The sequence below is a fragment of the Manis javanica genome, chromosome 7 (genome assembly GCF_040802235.1).
Source record: "Manis javanica isolate MJ-LG chromosome 7, MJ_LKY, whole genome shotgun sequence".
NCBI lineage: Eukaryota > Metazoa > Chordata > Mammalia > Pholidota > Manidae > Manis > Manis javanica.
Genome location: NC_133162.1, coordinates 95,722,698 through 95,743,976, shown reverse-complemented (window position 1 = coordinate 95,743,976; position 21,279 = coordinate 95,722,698). Strand labels below are relative to the sequence as shown.

At 37.1% G+C, this 21,279-nt stretch overlaps 1 protein-coding gene across 5 annotated transcripts in view; it reads left to right on the top strand.

Annotated features, from left to right (window-relative positions):
- EPB41L5 (erythrocyte membrane protein band 4.1 like 5) overlaps positions 1 to 21,279 on the top strand; it is a 229,699-nt gene that overhangs the window by 95,334 nt on the left and 113,086 nt on the right. For 3 of the 5 annotated variants that reach the window (XM_037001034.2, XM_037001033.2, XM_037001032.2), the window contains exons 15-16: positions 2,646 to 2,688; positions 3,091 to 3,206. In XM_037001034.2, the coding sequence (XP_036856929.1) occupies positions 2,646 to 2,688; positions 3,091 to 3,206 (159 nt within the window). Of the gene's footprint in view, positions 1 to 2,645; positions 2,689 to 3,090; positions 3,207 to 6,349; positions 7,409 to 9,794; positions 18,038 to 21,279 lie in introns of those variants that run through there. The other 2 variants (XR_005056683.2, XM_037001037.2) reach the window with 2 other exon arrangements.

Here is a 21,279-nt window from a genome sequence, read left to right as displayed (position 1 = left end):
TTTCTCATATTATTCCTTTTTTTTCTGCTCAAAAAGGATATTTTATTTGCAGTCAAGAATACAACAAAGACTGTGTAAGGCTCGTCTTTAAACTGAGCTCTTAGTGGCAAAGTGTCATCCTGAAGGGAACTGAAGCATCCTAAATTTTGAGAGTCTGGGTTTAGGTCGAAGAGGTCTGTGTGGTATAGTCAGTCTGTGGTGGTGGCAACATCAAATCGCTCAGCAGGTGTGGCAGCTCCTTGTGGGCTCCTGTGTGTCTCCCTGGTCTTCATTTGAGCAGCTGAGTCTTCAGGGATTTTACCCTTTCCGTCAAGCTTTAGTACCGCTGTTTTTCATCAAAAGCACACTTATGATGAATAAGAACTGCCTTCACATTTTTTTATTGGTACTTGATCTTCCAGAATTATCTTCTTTAGCCTTCAAGATTCCTTCTGTTACCTGTTTCCCCAAACTTTCCTTTCTGAAATGCCACCTCTCCATAAAGTTATGGTACTTGTTTTTCCCCAGTGACTTTCCCTGGTCTCAGGAAGAGTGCACGTAGCTCTCTTCCTGCTCTGGTTTCTTCCGTCAGTTAAGTGGGTCTTGGTCTGCCATTCAATTGTGTAGATAGTCCTGATTTTGTATGCTCAGGTAAGACCTTTAACTTCAAATGACTTTGAACTTCAAATGACTTTGACTTTCTTTATTTCATTTGATCTAAATATTTTCTGCAGTTGCTCTCCCCTTGCATTTTACTTCATAAATTCTTCATCTGCTTGTGACTTGAGCGTTGTGGTTTTTGGTTTAGCATCTTTTCTGTCCTGTAATGGCTTAACGGTGGTCCCTTTCTTGGCCTGAATGGGTCCTCTCTGGAGAGGTGAGGTCTGAATGTGACTTAAGTCTTCTCTTTTGTTGATACTGCAGTTGCAAAGGAATGGGAGAACTCTGATTTTGGAGACCCTCCTTTGCCTTTGCTTATCACTTGAGGATCAGCTTCTGAGCTGCCTCTCCTCATCAGACTGAGACTTTCTAGTTGTTTATTTGTGACCCAGTGGAGTTGCTCCCTGCTAGAAGAAAAGCTGCAGAGAGTATCTAACAGAATCATAAAGTAGTGAGTTGAAAATCTGTAAGCAAATTGGAAGAGATTTCATAATATTTAGGATTATGAGTTGCTTAAACCAACATAATGTATTCTGGAAAGAGCAACATGATTAGCAAAATAATGCCTGACTGGTGTATTCTTTACAATTGTCTTGGCAGCAGATCTGTACAAATAATATTTTTCTTAAGGTTTTTTTTTATCACTGTTCTTTGTGCTTTGCTAATATTAATTCATTTAATTCTCCTAACAGTCTCACTCATGCAGATGAGAAACCTGAGGCTCAGAGAACAGAGCTAGTGGCACAGCTTGGATTTGAACCCAGACAATGATAGTGCATGTTCTGGCAACTCAACTCATAACAGAGATGTAGTTAATAAAATGTAAGATATAAAACAGATTCACAACTCATCACCCAGCCTTTTAGCAAGGCCTCTGAATTCTTGAATTCTTTCATTGGTTGTCTTTCATCATAATTCTTGTTTTGCTCTCACTCCTTGAAGAAAGGCTTCCTGGATGCTGTGTTCAGAGTTCCAGAATGATATCTTGCTGGGTACAATATGCTTACATATTGCTGTGGGGAAGTCTGTGCCGACCTGACACAGTGATCTGCTATTAAATGTCCCTTGGGTGCCTAAGTATTCTTTCCTTTATCCTTGAACTCAGTAATTTAACAAGAAGAAATTGAATGTATTTAGTTCTGTATTTCATTTTCCTGAAACACAGTGAATGCTCTCATTAAATCTGTAGGTTATTTTCTCACTTTCAAGGAATTTTTTTTATGACTTGAATTTATTTTTAGTTACCTTAGTTAAATTCTTCACCTCATGATACTTAATTATGCTTATGTTAGAAGGTCTGAAGTCAGTAAACTACTTTTTCCTTAAATTTTGTTGGGCTAATATCTCATCTGTGAGTTTTTTCACTGAATATTTGGTTTTTTTTAGCTGTTCTGAGGTTTGTTTCTATTTTTGGTGTTATAAATCTAGTTAAGTGCTTTTTTTTTTTTCTTAGGAGGTGGGGTCAGGGAGTGAAATGAGTGCAGCCTAAATCTACATTTGAAAGCATACCTACAAATCATTTGGAGGAGAAGGGATGGGATACAGAGAAGTTTCTAAATTAGGTCTTTTGAGTTACAAAATACTGAGCTGTTGCTGACACTGGAAAATCTTGAGAAGATGGGAATATACAGAAGTAACAGATAATTTATGTTGGTATTTTTGCTTAATGTCTTGAATTTAAAGAATCATTTATGCTGCTGTCTGTATTTTGCTGTGTTTGATAGATATTGACCAATGAATAAACAAAATTAGTAGTGAAGTATACATCTAAGCACAACAGGTATACAGAAATATCAAATGAACAGACTATAGAAAAGCAAGTGTTTGCCTATAAAAGAAGTACTTTCTGGGCATCTTACAGTCTGAGTTTAAGTACCAGCTGTAACTTTAACAAAATAATGTCCTTTAAAATAAAGCTACTTTCATTAGTGTATGTATCTTACAATGTGAAGCACTAGAATGTTATATATGGTTTCCTTATAATAGATTTTTTTCCCATATTACAGTGTTCACAAGAATGTTTCAACTCAGAGTAATGGCTCCCAACAGGTAAGACAATGGTAAGCTTCTGAAGCACTAGAACACTGTAATTAATTATGACAAACAGTATTATTAATTGAATTTTCATAGTGGTATAATCTTGGGAAGATTTTCTGCATTTTATTATTTATAAAGTGGCCCAATATGTGAAACTCTTTTGCTATTTTATCTAAGATATTGTAAATAGAACAAGTGCTCTATAAAACATTTTCTGTCCCTGTAAATCCTGTAAAATGAATAAAATATTAATAGTTAGATTATTATCTGTCTCTAAGGTGGAGATAATATGCAAGCATTTGTTTACATTATCTTTCTTCACTATGTAGGTACTATTACATTTTAATGTTCTGTTTATGTGAAGAAATCTTTTATTGAGGCAAAACAGATGATTTTTGTAATTTGTGCCCGAAGGTTTTGGGTATGAGATCTACTCTGCCTATGATTCCTTCTGTACCCTCTGGTCCTGTGCTGGTGGAGATAGAGAATCTTCCACGGAGTCCTGGAACAGACCAGCATGGCAGGAAATGGTTTGTTAATGCCTTAAACCAAAATAAAGTATTGCTTAATGGTATTTAAAATTCGTAGCCGTAATCTTAGAGCACTTTAAATATGACTGAAAGCAAATTATTCATATTTGTAAGCTGAAAATAAGCATATAATTGAGCAGTCATATTGGAATGAGGAAAATAAGGCATATGGATGAAGAAGGAATGCAGTTGTCTAAAGAACACCAGACAGCTCTCCTAAAATATTTTGGTTAGTATGATTTGGGAGTGGTGGGACTGGTTCTCTGTTGAAAAGGAAGTCGGTGCTAGTTGAAAGAACCATTTCCCAGATCATAAGAATTACGTTTGTTACATGCTTCTCAAGCACCATGACGCTACTGCTTTGGATGTGTTTCTTTCATTAAAGACTGAAGATAAAGCCAAAAAGGAAATTGAGTGTAGTTCAATAAAAGAAAGCATGAAGTACTCCATTTTGGGGATGGAGAGAGAGTCTGATGACAGGAAAGATGCTTCATTTATTTAAGTTTACAGAGTCTTTTTGTAGATTAAAAGTAAGTGTACAAATATGGATACTTTGTGGCTTATTGGGGTTAATCTGTGGGGTTCATCCTTTCCCAAATAAATATATGTGGCTTGAGGGACTCCTAGAGAATTATTTGATTGAGTGAACATGTGGGTTGCATCATCTGTTCATATTTTGTGTCTGTTTATGAAATGAATTTTGATAATTCATAGGATTTTTTTCTTTTTTTCTTGCTCTTAGTTTGTTTAGTACCTGAATCTAATGAGTTTCTGTGGTGATCTCAAGGTTTTGGTCAGCTTTCTGTGCAGCCAGTTCTCCCTTCCTGGTGGTGGGTCAACAGTGGTTGGTGATTATTTTCAGTCTTTGCTATGTAATTGTTTTTCACTGTTATTTTTGCTTAACTAACTGCAGGGTGCTTTGCTCTTGAGGGTTGGGCATATTTTTATGTCAGTTCCAAATAACTTGATTAGTTTCTAAGATTGAGGGGATTTCTTTTTTCCTATATCCTTTTTTTCACCCTTCCTACTTGAGAGTGTGCCAGGAGTACATTGTGTGTGTGTGTGTGTGTGTGTGTGTGTGTTTGTGCATGTGAGCACACACTTAAAATATAAACAGTCAGACTTCTAAATGTTAAATTTTTGTCTTTATTTTTTCAAGTCATTAAAAAGAGTTTCTTCAGTTTCTTAACTGAAAACACAGCTCCAGTAAGCAGCTATGTTTTATCTCCTTGATGTTACCACCAAGTCCTTTGGCAAAGAAGCATAGTACTGAGACTTCAGCTATAAAAGAACTCCCTTAAGACTGGACTTGCCTACCTTTTATGTTAGTTAATATGGAATGAGAATCTGGTTTTTTTGCATCCTGTATTCACTAAATATTATGTTTTCTAATTTTAATGGGTTCATATTGAAATTTATTTGATTTGGTTTGTTAGGCACTACTCAGTTCCTTTGCAGCCTTTAGAAAGAGAATATTGAATTAGAGTATTGAATTCCAAAAAAATGAAAAATTTGGAGCTGTGTGTCCTTCCTTTATGTAGTTGTGCTGAGACCTCCTTTGCTGAAAAGAAGTAGAATGGTGATCCTTAAAGCCTAAGAGCCTCAGTGTGCATCAGCAGTGGCATGGAATTGAATATAGAACTGACACATCTTGGAGCTAATGGATTCCCCAGCCTTAATTTAAAGTGCATTCTGCATTTCATTCTTTGTTTCTGCATGCTTTGATTGTTATTAATACTTTTAAATGAATATAAAACAGTCCTCCTTTAGAAAATAACAATATAATTTGGAAATTCTCCCTACATTTGAATATTTGGGCAGAGTAATAGACTTCTTTTTCTTGCTGGTATCTTCTGAATAACACCATTATTTCAGTGAATGATCTGATACAACAATAACTCAGAATTATTTAGTATTTAGAGTATCACCTTTTGAGAAATGGTTTATGTATTTTAAATGCATAAGCCATTTATAAACAATAGCAAAAGCAAAGCTGATACATCTTGCATGTATAAAGGAGAACATAAACCTAATTTAATTTTGTAAATTTTCTGAGACCCTGTCTTGTAGGTCATTAATTTTGTGGATTAGATTTGACGAACAAATTGTATCTCAGTTGAAGGAAAGATGATGATTTTATTGTAAAAAAAGTCTTCCAAGTTTGTTCTGAAAAATCCTTTTAACTAATTTTGTCTCAGTTTCCCTAAGGAAAAAAGATAAGATTCATGTTTTGATTGAGTTGAAGATACTATATTTAATAATTATCCTTAGACATTTGTTGTAATTGGAGTGATGTTTTTTCCTCTGTACTTATCTTAAATATGTGCTGCCCTTTTTGTCATGTCATAAAACTTTGGTTTTCTGAATTTAGCAAATGTTTGCTTTCTACTGGAGGACTCTGACCATTCTAACCAGGACCTGCTTGTGTGCACGTTTCATTCACATAGCTCTATATGCCTGTTCTATAGCACTGTGTGTTGAAAGGTATCTCATATACTTACTAAACTATTTCTTGGAAGGGGCTTACAATCTCATCACATTATCTGTACCTGTTGAATTTCATTCTGAGGTTCTGTATACTTTGATTATGCAAGGAACAGTGATTCTCTGTTGTTTTAAACATTGATGTAAAATTACATGACCTCTGAGGGTAGTTTTCTTTTAAATGCTCTTTTGTATTTTGTTTCCTGGATTTCAGTTTTGTGAAATCACTTAATTTGGGGAATAATTTTCACAATTGCCCTTTTCTTATGTGCCTTTGTCCTTCGTAGACTTGTCCTTTAAAGTATTTGAATTAAGTAAGTTATGAATAGTTTTTCTTCTCATTAGAATCTCAACATTTCTGTCTTCGATTTTGGTAGCAGCATATAGATAAAGTGTCTTGCTTTCTTTAATTTTCTCTAACTCACTTAACTGACTCTGACCACTTTATTTCCATATTGACATTTTCTACTACATATAACTTGTGGATCCTCCCCGCTTTGCTATTCTCAATGGCTGTCATTGCATGGAGATGTTGATAACTACTCATAGCAGCAGTGCATGCTGGTCACATTGCCTTTCTCCTTTATTACCTCTTACACACCCATTTCTCCTGTTTCTGTTGACTAACTGTGCTCCCCTCCCACTCCCCAACCATCCAGGCTCTCTGCTGCCAGTGACTGCTGTCAACGTGGTGGAAACCAGTGGAACACAAGGGCCTTGTCCCCATCCCAGCCTGCACATAGAAACTACACTGACTTTGTCCATGAGCACAATGTGAAGAATGCAGGAGTCCATCCTGATGTTCATTTTCCTGGCCATGCAGCCATGACTGAGATATGAGGGTTAACACTTAGGCACTGGAACTGTTTGTCATGTAAGCCGATGGTATACAAGTTGATGGTATATATTTTCTAGTGTTTGTAGAGGATTGGCCACATTAGGAGAACTTGGGAGAAGTTACTTTATATTGTGTCACTAGTTATGTCATGTTTGTAATTAAATTCTGTGGAAGGGAAAAGGATCTGAGGAAGCTATGAGGCCATCAATGATAATGACAATGTTTTTGTGCTGGAAATAATATGTGTACCATTGTAATTTTGGGAGGGTTTTTTCATGACTTTAACATGTTAACATCTCACTCAGAAGATGTCTCAGGAGAAGGTTTATGTTTGTCAGCAAGCTGCCCACCTGCCCCATGCCATCCAAATATACTGAGGTTAAAAGAATCAATCAGACACACTTAAAGCAAACTCAATAGGAGGCATGTCCAGGTATGATATATCATCCTTTATTGATATTTTTATAAAACTGCTCTTATATACTATTTTTAATATTTCTAAAGTGACCCATGCCTTAATTTTAAGTGCCTAAGATTCTATAATATTAATTAATGTAATTTTTAATTAAAAACAGTTACTTTTTAATAAACACAAGTATTTTAGTTTACCGAAAGATCTAGAAATAACATTAATAATGTGATCTGTGTAGAGAGAGAAATCTGAATGATTACTTTTGCATGATCAGCTAGTTGGACTAATGGTTAAACTGTGAATGGTTACATTCCTACTGAATGGTTGTTCAAAATGGAAAGATGTATTTACTTGTGTCTTTTTACTTTTTTCTTTCACCTCATGGCATTTGATATATTTCCCAGGTTTGCAACATCCTTACAACCTGGCCTTGTATGACTTTAAAATAAAATTCTGAAGCCAAAACCATATCATTTTTAAATGGATTGGATATATTACCATTTTTGGTCCCTCATGAACTTTAGAATGTAATTATCCAAGTTCTTTGGTTTAATTCATAGAGGTAAATTAGATGAAAAAAGTACACTTCTGGTTTAATGGGAACTTATATAGGGAAACCTTTTTTTACATCTTTTTACAGTTTTAAAATATTTTAGCCAAATTTTCAAACTTTTAAACCATTTATATAGTAATTTGAAGATATTTTATAGTCTGAGAATTCATAATCTTCGAGATAATGAAGCTTCATTATCAACATCCTCTAACCTGATTACTCAGAAGTCAGGCTTATCTATGCTAGACTAAGATAAAGGTTTCAGTGGGTTTTATTACTGCACTCTTCGTTGCAAATATAATACAGCTTATCCACAGAAGACCTAAGTAAGCAGAACTAAGTAGTATTTAGGGAATGAAAGGTTTCAATCAGAGTTTACAACCATATATTAAGTGGTATTCTCAAATTATTCTTAAGCACATCCTTGTAATTATAAACATTGATATCTTAAATAGCCTACCTTCTTACTTCTTTAAGTCTAGTATTATTTAGCAGGCTTAAAAATGGCCACTAATATATGTCTGTGATAGTAGTTTCAGACTTTACATAGCTCAGATCGTAACTGTCAAGTATGGCCAGTGGTGATTTCTTTCCTTGAAAGAAAGTAAGTATATTTTAATCACCAAAACCCTGGTTTGTGCCATTCAAGAAAAAATTTTGTGGGTAAGAATATAATTAAGAACCTTTTATTTCTGTAATAGGAACTAGAGAGGCATAGTAACAAAGCTTTTCTGGTCTTTGGGAGAGTCCGAGGCTTGACTTCTCACATGTTAAAGTTAATCTTGAAATCCGAAAATCAGACAGTTGTTATAGTGCCTCATATGTATCTTAGCAGAATCTTACCTTTGAGAAGTACGAAAGTATTATAATTGAAGAGTAAGATATTCAGTTTATATTGAAAGTGACATTTCTAGGCTTAGAATTTGAGCTAATCACCACTATTATGTTTAAGTGATGACAGAATCACACCCTGGTTATTCTTTCCTTGAAAACCTTATTATATAATAGTTCATTTGTAAATTCCTGTTGATAGAACCTTGGATGGATAATGAGGAGAGAAGACAACAAAGTGGGTGGGGGAAAAAGTAAAAGGCTAAGATTGGATGGTAGTAGGTTCAAATGTATCTGTTTTATAGAAGTTCCTATATCCTCTGGGATTTCACATCAAATATTGTGAATATCTTGCTACTGATATTTTCAAGATTGATTTACATGTTTTCAAGAAGTATGAAGAATTTACAGGTAGCTCAACCTAAGTTAAATAAATTGCCACCAGCCTATTTATACTCTGCATTTTATTATGCCTAAAGGATCAGTGATCATACATCCTAGATAAGGAAACTAATACCCTCCAGGCGACCTTACCTGGTCACTATCCTTTTGATCAGAGCCCTCAGCACAGAACTCCAGGGTAATGTGATTCGGCTCATGTCATTTAATGTAATTAATTCTAACATTATGAATTAGGTTGGTTATGTCTCAACTGCATTTTTATAGACAGAGAAACACAGAAATGACAGCAGAGCTAGTTAGTGGCCTTTACACTTTCACACAGGATAATAAATGAGCTCTTAAAATCATGGTTTCTTTTGATAGGTAAAATACTTCAAAAAATTTTTTCTTATCTCTGAGTATGATCTAACCTTTCTGACCTTGATAGACTAATCATAGACATATTTCAAATGAATTTACATAGGAAAATAGGCATTTATTTGTCCTACAATGTATATGATGTCTATTTTTAAAAATAGCTAGTACACAAATATTCTAATGTTGTAGTATCAGTATAATACAGATAATCTTATGGGAGATAGGAGGCGGGCAGCTTTTAATTTATTTAAACTGCTGACCCAGAAAATGTTATTTAACAATACTTGGTGAATTGTTAATATTGTCCCAGATGTAAAAGGTGCCATGTAAACATCAGGATATAAAACTGAAGTGTCTCTTGAATGGAGGCAGGGAGGTAGCTTATTTCATAGGATAAAACAGTTAACTGAGCCTTAAGTTGGTTATTTCTCTTACTAGATTTTTGCTATTTATTTGGTTGATAGGTTAATCATTATTTTGATCAGTAACCTCACTTTAAAACATTTATGTGTCCTGATGTCATGCATTTTGTCTTTCTATCTTGCCAGAATAGGAAAATAGATGAAGGCAGGGAAGGTGGGGAAGGAGTGGAGAAGCGTAGTGTCCTTGGGTTTCAGGAGGAGGAAGAGTACTGTGGACATAACTGGCTTCACAGGCATAAGGAGGCTAATCCTCGACTTTGATCCCATTTGCTTGTATATATATTCACAGATGTAAACAGAAAAAGTCAAGAGACGGTCATCCCGTGTTAGTGTGGCAGGCTCTCATGGTGGGAGCAGCAATCATTTGGACCATGGTACTTCGATTCTTTCACTTGGACCATATACTCTTTTTCTAGTCCATAGTTCAAAATAATGGAAAGGTCATTATTTTCTTCTGTGTTTGACTTTGAATATTGGGTTTAGAAGTAATAATATCAAATTGTATTTATTTGTTTTTTTGTCCTTGATTTATATGGCTTGTCATAATGGATTTACAAAAATAAATTCATCTTATGCCAAAGACACTTAATCTCTTCAGTACCACATACTTTTATCCTGTGTTTTAATACAAATTATACCACATCATCAGTTATACCTTGCCCCCAGAATTGTTTTGAATGCTTTCATGTGAGATGCTTTTATGTAAGGGATAAAATTTGAAGATGCTTCTGTGAGGAGGAAACATCTGTCTCTCTGTGTGTGCTTCTGTCTCATGTATAAAATATGATTTGTCAGATCCTTTTTAGATATTATGAATCTCATAGTCCCTTTTTTGAAGAACATAAAAATTTCTTATCCTCTGTTCAGATATATTAACTTTAGTCACATGAAGTCATTGTGAGAATTTTCTCTTGCTCAGTTGACATTAACCTTGGTGGTATAGACATTAGGACACAAAGCATGTAACTTTCTGTGGAAAACATGTTATGTAACTTCATTTCTTTCTTTGATTCTTGGCCATTGCTAATGTATGATACACTTTAGCTGCTTTGAGCTCTTTGGATTGGTGGGGAAGATTATAATATCAGAAAATTAGAGCTAATTTTCAGAGAATTCGTGAAGAGAAAATGCTAGAAGAAATAGGTGAAAGGAAAAAAATCTTCTGTAGTTTTTTTAATGATACATTTTTATTTTTGTCCTGAAGCAGAAAAACAAGTGTTCCTGTTTTTCCCGAACAAATTTTTTTTTATTGGATAATTACCTAAGCCTCTGTGTTCCTAATAAGAAGCTGTGGCCTTAATTCTAGGTGATGGTGCTTGAGTGACCTTTTTCCATTTTGTTCCTGACAGCTGGCCAGTATTTTGTTTATATTGGCAAGGAGAAGAGGTATGCTACTTGGAGAACAACATTCTCCAAGGAGTGTGACTGAAGACTCCCTTAATGTAATAAACCTCTGCCGCCTCCTCTTAAAAACAGGTTCAAGAGCTACAGATCGTATTTTTTGTTGTTGAAGGAATTCTTGTTTGTTTTGTCTTTAATTAATTGTAATGGAATGAGATTATATCAGTGAATGGTTAGGATTTGTAAGAAGTTGCAGATGGCTTAATAAAGTTCTGACTGATGACTGGTTATTGTTAATATGAAAAAGATTTTAAATTATTAGGGGTGGAATAAAAGAAAAGAGAGATGATAAGTAAAAGACAATAGCTGGTCTGTTTTGTATCATGGAACTAGTTAGAGGAGCATCCAGAGAAATTAGGGAAAATATCCCAGGAAATAAAATTCCACTAGAATACACCATTACACAGAAGAGTTTCTTGAAACAAAGCTGGGAGCTCAGCCATCAGCTTCATGGATTGTTTAATTATAAACTCTCTGGGAGTTTGGAGATAGATTTATGTTTAACAATTCATATTGATTCTTTCTGGGGACACTGTCAGCCAAACCTCTGGAAGTCTTTACCAAGACTTGGGAAGGTCAAGACTTATCCAGATTACCACTTTGATTGGAATTTAACAGATGTGTTGGAGCAATAGCTGTTCACAGTGTTTGAGTAGGTTGGAAAGGCACTGATTATTGGTCTGAGGAGTTTAGATTTGGTAAGGAGGCGTGGGGCAGTCATGGCAAGTTTTATGTGAAAGATTTTGGGAGTTTTGTATTCACTTATCCTTTTTTGATTACCTGATTATTGGTCAAATACTTGCCAGAGTACCTCCTTTTTCCTCACTTCCTTAAACACAGTCACTTATAGTTATGCCTTTGAGTGTACCCTCAAATTTTTTGACCATTCCCCTGTTGTACATATCTGATTCAATCCTGGTCAAATCCAACTCTGTCCACTGTGCATGTAAATGGTGGATGTGAAATGTGAAAATTGTTGAATGGTCTCACTTTAAATTCTAAGGTCAAGTGTGTCTTCAGTGATATCTGAAATCCTGTCACCTTTCCTTAATCTACTCATTCTCCCACTGTGCTGGCAATAATTTCTCCTCTTTCAAACCACCACCACTTCTCCACTCCTTACTCTCAGCTAATGACATTGCTTCCTGTTGTATTGGGAAAATAAGCAAGCAGAAGAGGTCTTCTGTACACTTCCACCATCCTATTGATTAACAACCCATTTGGTCATACCTGCTCTGTGTTCCCTGCTCTTGCTGTGGGAGTATGCATTTACTTAAGGCCCACCTCTCCATTAGTCTACAAGATCTTGACTCTTGGCTGCTCAAGAACTTTATTTCTGCAATTCTTTTTTTCTTGTTCTACAGCGTTGGGCTTCCCTCTCTCCTAGAATATTCTCATCAGCACGAAAACAGCCTGTGATATCTCACATCATAAGAAAAGAAACCCTCCCTTGAATCCACCTCCCTTTTGGTTATTCCCTCATGTCTTTGCTCCACTGATAGATAAACTTGCCATGGAAGAATTTTCTGTACTCACTGTCTCCTCTGTCCCTTCTCACTCTATTTTGAATCCACTCTAATCAGACATCGTCTCTGCCAACTAAGCTGTTTTGTCTGATTGTGCAGGTTATGCACTGCACAGGACTGCCACATTCAGGACAGTCACATATTTATGCCAATGGTTTTCCAGCAGATGGCACTAAATTTCATTTTTTTCTAATGAAATCAATATGAGTTTTGCAAGAATGGAAGTAAAGTGTCTTCATTGTTTAAATCCATACAAATGTTCTACGTGAGCTGGTAATGTTATGTTACCACTCTACTAAAATAGCTTTTGTTCACAAATGTTCCCCCATATTTCTAATCCCACAGTCAACCTTCAATTTACTAGCATTCAGAACAGTTGCTCACTTCCTTCTTCATGAAAAGCTTTCTTTACTTAGCTTAAGTACACCATCCTCCTTTGTTGTTTTCCTACCTCCCTAGCCATCATTTTAGCCATCACTAACTAAACCTTTTTAGTTTCTCCTTATCTCCCTAACCCCCTAAATTTTATCTTAGGACCTTTTCTGTAACAACTCATTTCCTTGCTAATCTCATATAGTGTTAGGATTTTAAGTGCCATACATACACTGGCAATTTTCCAATTTCTGTCATCAGCCAGGATCTCTGTATTTCCAGACTTACATATCCAACTGCCTTTATGACATCTCTACTTAGATACCTAATATAGGCAACTTAATCTTTAAAAACTTTATTTCGAAACAATTTTGGGATTACAGAATGGTTGCAACGATAGTGCAGAGAATTTCCCACACCCTCCCTCATTAGCTTCCCCTAATGTTACCATCCTACATAACCATGCATAATGGGACAATTATGAAAACTAAGAAACTAACATTGGTACACTACCACTAAACTTGGACATTACCAGATTTCACCAGTCTTTACAGAAATGTTCCAGGATCTGATCCGAGACCCTATGTTGTGTCCATCTGTGACATTCAGGCATTCTATTTCTTTGACCACGTTTTGAAGAATACTGGTCAGATACCTTGTAGGATGCCCCCTAATTTGAGTGTGTGTGATATTATCCTGTGATTAGATTAAGGCAATGAATTTTGAGGAAAAATACTAAAGGTGATAATTGGGACTTCTCAGATTTAATATATTCAAAATGGGGCTCCTGGTTCAGTTTTTCTTTTAAGGGCAGTTTTTCCTAGCTCAGTAATCAGTTCTGTTTCTCCTGTTGGTAGACTAGGAAAGTCTCAGGCCCCACTCTGTATCTACTGAATCAGAGACACTGGAGCTGAGGCCCGACTATTTTAGCATGCCCTCCTGGAGATTCTGATATGTACTGGAGTGGACAAAGCACTGGCCTAGATCGTAGCACCTAATAACCATCTTGACTTCTCTTTGTCTCTGCCTATCAGTCAGTAAATTCTGTCCATGTTTTCTTCAAAATGTGTGGAGAATCCACCACTTTTCGCCACCTCCACTGCCCCCATCCTATTTCCGCTTACCATCATCCATGACCTTTTACATAACCTGGCCTCCCAGCCATCACCCTTGCTCCTCTGCTGTCTCCTGTCCCCCTCGACAGCTGTGACAATTGTTAACCTAGATCACGCCATTCCTCTGCTCCGTGTTCCAGGGTCCTTATCTCAGACTAAACCCAGAATCTTCATATTGGCCAAACAAAACAAAACGATTTTTATCACCCCCTTATCTTCTGCCAATTTTGACATTATTAACTTGCTTCCAAAGATGTGCTCAGATATACCAAGCATGTTGCCTCTCAGGATCTTTGTACTTTTACCTCTGCCTAAATATTCTTCCCTTGAATCTCTTATGGTTCATTCTGGCACCTATAGGTTTTCTTATCAAAGAAACCTTTCCTGACCTCTCTGTAAAATAATCATGGGCCCCCCACTCTCCCTTGTATTCCCTGTCTACCTTTACCCTATGTTTTTCCTCACCTCACTTCATCTTACATGTTTACTTGTTTGTCATCTCTGTATTCTTCAATAAAATGTAAGCTTCATCTAGGCAGAGCATTTATTTTGTTTACTCCTCTATCCTCAGAACAGTGCCTGGCTTGGCACTCCATAAATATTAGTCAATTGGCTGACTAAATGAATACCAAACACATCTTGGCACACATGGTGATGCAGAAATAGTCAAAATGCTGCCCTTCAGTTCAAGAAATTTATACTTAAATTGTGGAGATGGTGGCTTCGCAAGTAACTGATACAAGTGCTAAGTCATGAGGCAAGCAAGGTCAGAAGAGTAGTAGAGGTTGAATTTAAGGCTTCATGACATTTGCCTCAATTTTTGAGGGATGCATAGAAGAATCAGGAACATTGGATGGTAAGTCATTAGGAACTAAGCTATAGCAAAAGAAAATTGGAAAGTAGCAGACCACAGGGTTTAGTTGAGGAATGATGAATAGGATTTGAGTAATGAGGATAGAATTCATGGGGAGATACAGTAATGATAGCTGGCATTGAGTGTTTCTGTGCCTGACATTGTTCTGGAGTAAACATTTACTCCATCCAGCAAATTGCTTAATCCTTAGAGGAATCTCTAAGGTATTTAGGCCAGTGAAGAAATGAAGGCCTTACAGTAAAGGGTGTGTAATTTGTCCAGAGTTGTACTGCTAGTATGTGGTTAGGCTGGGCTTCAGACTCAAGTAGGTCCTAGAGCCCAGACTGCCATCTGCCTACTGTACTGACTCCATACAGTGTAAAGGTGGTGGGGCCTGGACTGGGGAGAGGAAAAAGGGGTATTATTAACAGTTCTGCTTTAGGAAGATAATTCTGAGAGCACTGTGAAGAATGAATGTCAACTGGTAGAAGATTGGGTAATTAAAATTTGCTTTACCCATACTATGTAGTGGTTATAGAATAAGAAAAATTCTTCATGTGCTGTTACTGGATTATGTCAGCAATACACTGTTGAGTTACAAACAGGTTCCCGTTTTTTTAAAAAATCATTAAGCAATGTATATATTTGTAAATGGACCTCGATAAACTGAGTTTTCAGAGGGGAGATAAAGGGGACATTGCTTTTCTTAGCATGTACTACTTGAAATAAAAGCAAAATTCCTCAAATGTAGTGGGGAACAAGACAAATTGCCTCATTTTGTATAGGTTTCCATGAAAAAGGAGATGGACATAAAAGGTTATGTCCTTAAATATTCCTTTATACAGTCTTGAGAAATGGACATGTACTGGGACATTGTCAAAGCCAAAGATTGAAAATGTAATGTCTGTCTTCATTTTTAAAACTTTTATTAAGTTTACAGTCCATCGGTTTTTAGCATATTCACAAAGGTATACCACTATCACCACTATAACTCCCAAAACCTTTCATCATCCCCCCAAAGTCCCTTACTCATTGGCAATTACTTCCTATTCCCTCCTCCGAAGCCCTGGCAAACACTGATCTGCTGTCTTTATGGATTTACTCATCCTAGAAATTTTCTGTCTGTAGAATCTAAATATGTGGCCTTTTGTATCTGGTTTCTTTCACTTAGCAGAGTGTTCTTGAGGTTCTTCCATGTCATAGCATGAATGAGTACTTGATTCCTTTCAATGGTTTAATATATTACCTTGTGTGATACACAGCATTTTATTTGTCCATCAGTCAGTGGACATTTGGATTTCCACACTTTGGTTATTGTGAATAATGCTGCTGTGAACATTCATGGACAGGGTCTTTTTTTTTATGAACATGGGTTTTCAATTCCTTTGGGTATATACATAGCAGTGGAACTGCTGGGTCATATGGTAACTATGTTAATGTCTTAAAAGGACTCACCAAATTGTTTTCCAAAGCAGCTGTACCATATTTCCATTTCTACCAGCAATTTTGTTGTTTGCCTTTTTCATTATAGGCATTGTAGGATGGTGATTCATTGTGGTTTTGAGTTGCATTTTCAGGGGGCCAGTAATGCTGGATTTTTTTTTCGGTTCTATTATTTATTTATTAAAAATTTTTTTATTAATATCATTGATATACAATCTTATGAAGGTTTCACATGAGCAACATTGTGGTTACAACATTCACCCATATTATCACAAGCACCCCATTGCAATCACTGTCCATCAATGTAGTAAGATGCCACAGAGTCATTACTTGTCTTCTCTATGCTATTCAGTTCCATTAGTTTTGACAAATGCACAACCAAGATACAAAACAGTTTCATTACCCCCTCAAAATTCCTTTGTGTTACTCCTTTGTAATTAGCCCTTCCCTTAACCTCCAACTCCTGGCAAAGCCAGTATCTGTTCTCTGCTGTTGTAGTTTTGCCTTTTCCAGAATGTCATGTAAATGGACTCGTACAATACATCTGGCTTCTTTTATTTAACATAGTACATTTGAGATCCATCCATATTTTTGTATCATTGGCTCATTCCTTTTTATTGCTGAGTAATATTCTGTTGTAAGGATGTAACACACAGTCTATCCAATTCACCAGATGAAGGACGTTCAGGTTATTTATGGATTTCAGTGATTCTGAATATAGCTGCTTTAAACATTGTGTGAACATAGGTTTTCACTTTTCTGGATAAATACCTAGGAATAGAATTGCTGGGTAATAGGGTAAAGGTATATTTAACTTTATAAGAAACTGTCAAACTATTTTCCAAAGTATCTGTACTATTTTGTATTCATACCAGTTTTTTTTTTGAAAGTTTGAGTTGCTCTGTATCCATGCCAGCAATTGACATTTTTAGGGTTTTTTGTTTACTTAATTTTAGCCATTCTAACAGGTGGGTGGTTATTTCTCTTAATGTGCAGTTTGCTCTTTGACTTCTATTCAGTAGTTGCATTGTGTGTGTAGAGAATAGAACTACTTCTGTCTATTTGTGCAAGTCAGGCTGTGGTTCTAACTCTCTTAATAACTGTGATACCCATTTTGTACTTAGGATTTGTTTTTTTTTAAATTAATTTTGTTGTCATTAATCTACAATTACATGAAGAATATTATGTTTACTAGGGTCCCCCCTTCACCAAATGCCCCCACAAACCCCATTACAGTACTGTCCATCAGCGTAGTAAGATGCTGTAGAATCACTACTTGTCTTCTCTGTGTTGCACAGCCCTCCCCATGATCCCCCACATTATACATGCTAATCGTAATGTCCCCTTTCTTTTTCCCCACCCTTATTCCTCCCTTCCCTCCCTTTCTCCCCAGTTCCTTTCCCTTTGGTAACTGTTAGTCCATTCTTAGGTTCTATGATTCTGCTGCTCTTTTGTTCCTTCAGTCTTTCTTTGTTCCTATAGTCTTTGGGTTTGAGGTGAGTCTCTTGTAAGCAGCATAGAGATGGGTCTTGCTTTTTTATCCATTCTATTATTCTGTGTCTTTTGATTGGTGCATTCAGTCCATTTACATTTAGGGTGATTATTGAAAGATATGTACTTATTGCCATTGCAGGCTTTAGATTTGTGGTTGCCAAAGGTTCAAGGTTAACTTCTTTAGTATCTTACTGTCTAACTTAACTCACTTATTGAGCTATTTTAAACACTGTCTGGTCATTCTTTATTTTTCTCCCTTCTTATTCCTCCTCCTCTGTTCTTTATATGTTGGTTGTTTTATTCTGTGCTCTTTCGTGTTTCCTTTAACTGCTTTTGTGGGTAATTGATTTTATTTTTTGCCTTTAGTTAGTATTTGGTTGGTCTGCTTTCTTTGCTGTGATTTTATTTTCTCTGGTGACATCTATTTAGTCTTAGAAGTGCTCCCATCTAGAGCAGTCCTTCTAAAATACCCTGTAGAGGTGGTTTGTGGGAGGCAAATTCCCTCAACTTTTGCTTCTCTGGGAATTGTTTAATCCCTCCTTCATATTTAAATGATAGTCGTGCTGGATACAGTATTCTTGTGTCAAGGCCCTTCTGTTTCATTGCATTAAATATATCATGCCATTCTCTTCTGGCCTGTAAGGTTTCTGTTGAGAAGTCTGATGACAGCCTGATGGGTTTTCCCTTGTAGGTGACCTTTTTCCTCTCTCTAGCTGCCTTTAAAACTCTGTCCTTGTCCTTGATCTTTGCCATTTTAATTATTACGTGTCTTGGTGTTGTCTTCCTTGAGTCCTTTCTGTTGGGAGTTCTGTGTGCTTCCGTGGTCTGAGCAACTATTTCCTCCCCCAGTTTGGGGAAGTTTCCAGCAATTATTTCTTCAAATACTCTTTCTATTCCTTTTTCTCTCTCTTCTGATACCCCTATAATGCAGATATTGTTCCTTTTGGATTGGTCACATAGTTCTCTTAATATTGTTTCATTCCTGGAGATCCTTTTATCTCTCTCTGCATTAGCTTCTATGTGTTGCTGTTCTCTGGTTCGTATTCCATCAATGGCCTCTTGCATTTTATCCATTCTGTTTATAAATCCTTCCAGAGATTGTTTCATTTCTGTAATCTCCTTCTGGACTTCATCCCTTAGCTCTTGCATATTTCTCTGCAGCTCCATCAGCATGGTTATGAGCTTTATTTTTAATTCTTTTCCAGGAAGACTGGTTAGGTCTATCTCCTCAAGGTGTGCCTCTGTGATCTTGGTCTGTATCAATTTCTTCTGCCTTTTCATGGCGATAGATATATTTGTGGGGAGCTGGCGCGTGTGTTGGGTAAGAGAAAGTCCCTTCTTGCCAGCTTATGGCCTTCCTCTCCTGGGAGAACAGTAGCCTCTAGCGGCTTGTGCTGGGCAGCTATGTGCCGACGGGGCTTCTGATCTTGCCCGGCCGCTATGGAGTTTATTTAGCTCTGCAGTTGCTGTGGGTGTGGCCTGCCTCAGACTGCTGCTCCAATATGGTGGAGCTGCGTCAGAGGGGTAACAGGCAGGAGGCTGTTTATTGCGGTGAGGGGCCTCTGAGCTGTGCTGTGGGGGTTCAGGCACCCAGAATTCCCCCGGCTTCATAGCTGCTAGGCTAAGTGTCCCAGGGCGCTTCCGTCCAGCTGTGTGGTCCCTGTCCCTTCAAGACTTTCAAAAAGTACTCGCTTTTTTTTGTCCCTGGGGCACCGGCTGCAGGGACCCACTCACAGGTCTTACTGTCCTGTTTCCCCAGTTTCCAGCACCCCACGCATGCACTGTGTGTCTGCGCTCCAATGCGGATGGCCAGGGCTGGGTGTTCAGCAGTCCTGGGCTCCCTCTCCCTCCCCACTCCAACTCCTCTCCTCCCACCAGGAGCTGGGGTGAGGGGCGCTTGGGTCCCGCCGGGCCGGGCTTGTATCTTACCCCCTTCGCAAGGCGCTGGGTTCTCGTGGGTGTGGATGTAGTCTGACTGTTGTCCTGTCTTCTGGTCTCTCTTTTAGGATTAGTTGTATTTTCAAAAATATATATGGTTTTGGGAGGAGATTTCCGCTGCTCTACTCATGCCACCATCTTGGTTCTCTATTATGTGGGGTTTTTTAATATGCTTACTGGCCACTGGCATATCTTTGGAGAAATGTCTGTTCACACCTTTTGCCCATTTGAAAAATTGAGTGTAATAATCATTTATTTCTTTTATCTGTAGCATCTGAAATTCTGTCTACCTTTTATTTGTGGGGTTTTTTTTTTTTAGGTGTGTCTGCTTATTTACTCTTTTCAAAGAACGGCATTTTGATTCTGTGGTGCATGGCAGGTGTCCCTACATGTGTGAGGCAGGTTGATTGAAGGACAACAAAACACAGTAACAGTAAGTCTTCAGTTGTGACTAGCTCCTGTGCCAGGATCCCAGGATTGTTAGTTATTTCTCTGTTTTACAGAGATAAAGTAAACACTATAAGGTTTTGTGGTTTACATCTATTTAAGATGGGATGCTCAGGCATGAATTACTTGCTTTTACCAAATTATGCTTTACTTTTAAAATTCTTTCATTTGGCAATTGCTTTTTTTAGTAGTGTCATATCTGTTAGCAAATTCCAATGAGGCAGTTAAATATTTTTGTGTGAAGGGGCAATGAGAATGTTCCATTGAATGACATACATGTTTCCCTAGGGAAGGCAAGTAAATTTATTTCAGGAGTTACTGAGCACTGTGTGCTAGGCCATTGGTGGTTTGTTTCTTATCACTTTGTAACAAATTACCAGAAAATACAGAGAAATCCTGAAGTGATTTTTGTAGACAAGCATCAGTCAGAAGTCAAAATTAATACACTGAATTCTGTTGCATTCCTACACACTAATGATGAACTAGCAGAAAGAGAAATCAAGAAAACAATTCCATTCACAATTGCATCAAAAAAGAATAAAATACCTAGGAATAAACCTAACCAAGGAAGTGAAAGACCTATACTTTGAAGCATCAACATTCAGTCTGATGCTACTTATGAAAATTTTAGTAACACCTGCACATAAGAATGTGGCATTAGTGACCTTCAGGTGAACCACATTCTGTTCTAAAATGCAAGGATGTGATAGTGAGTGTGGAAAAATTGTTCGCTCTTGAAGTCCTTACAAGTCGATTGTATCAACCACGGTTTTAATGAAAGATGAGAAATAAATGAATCCCATTATAATTTGGGGGGGTATTTGTTTTGACACAGAAATCAGTTCAAAGAGAAAACCTTGCTGATCCTCCACAACAGATGTCCTTCTGTTAATACATCTCCCGTTTCTGTACACTATGCTTGTCCTGCAGTCAGGTGGCTCTCTTTCTCACTCTCTAGCTCTCGCTGTCTTTCTCTGTCTTTCTTTTTTTATTAAAAGACTTGCTGCTGCAGCCAACATCATACTTAACAGCGAGAAGCTGGAAGGTTTTCCTTTAAGATTGGTAACAAGACAAGTATGTCCACTCTCTCCACTTTTATTCAACATAGTTCTGGAGGTCCTCACCACAACGATTAGACAACACAAAGAAATAAAGGGCACGCTGATTGGTAAGGAAGAAATTAAA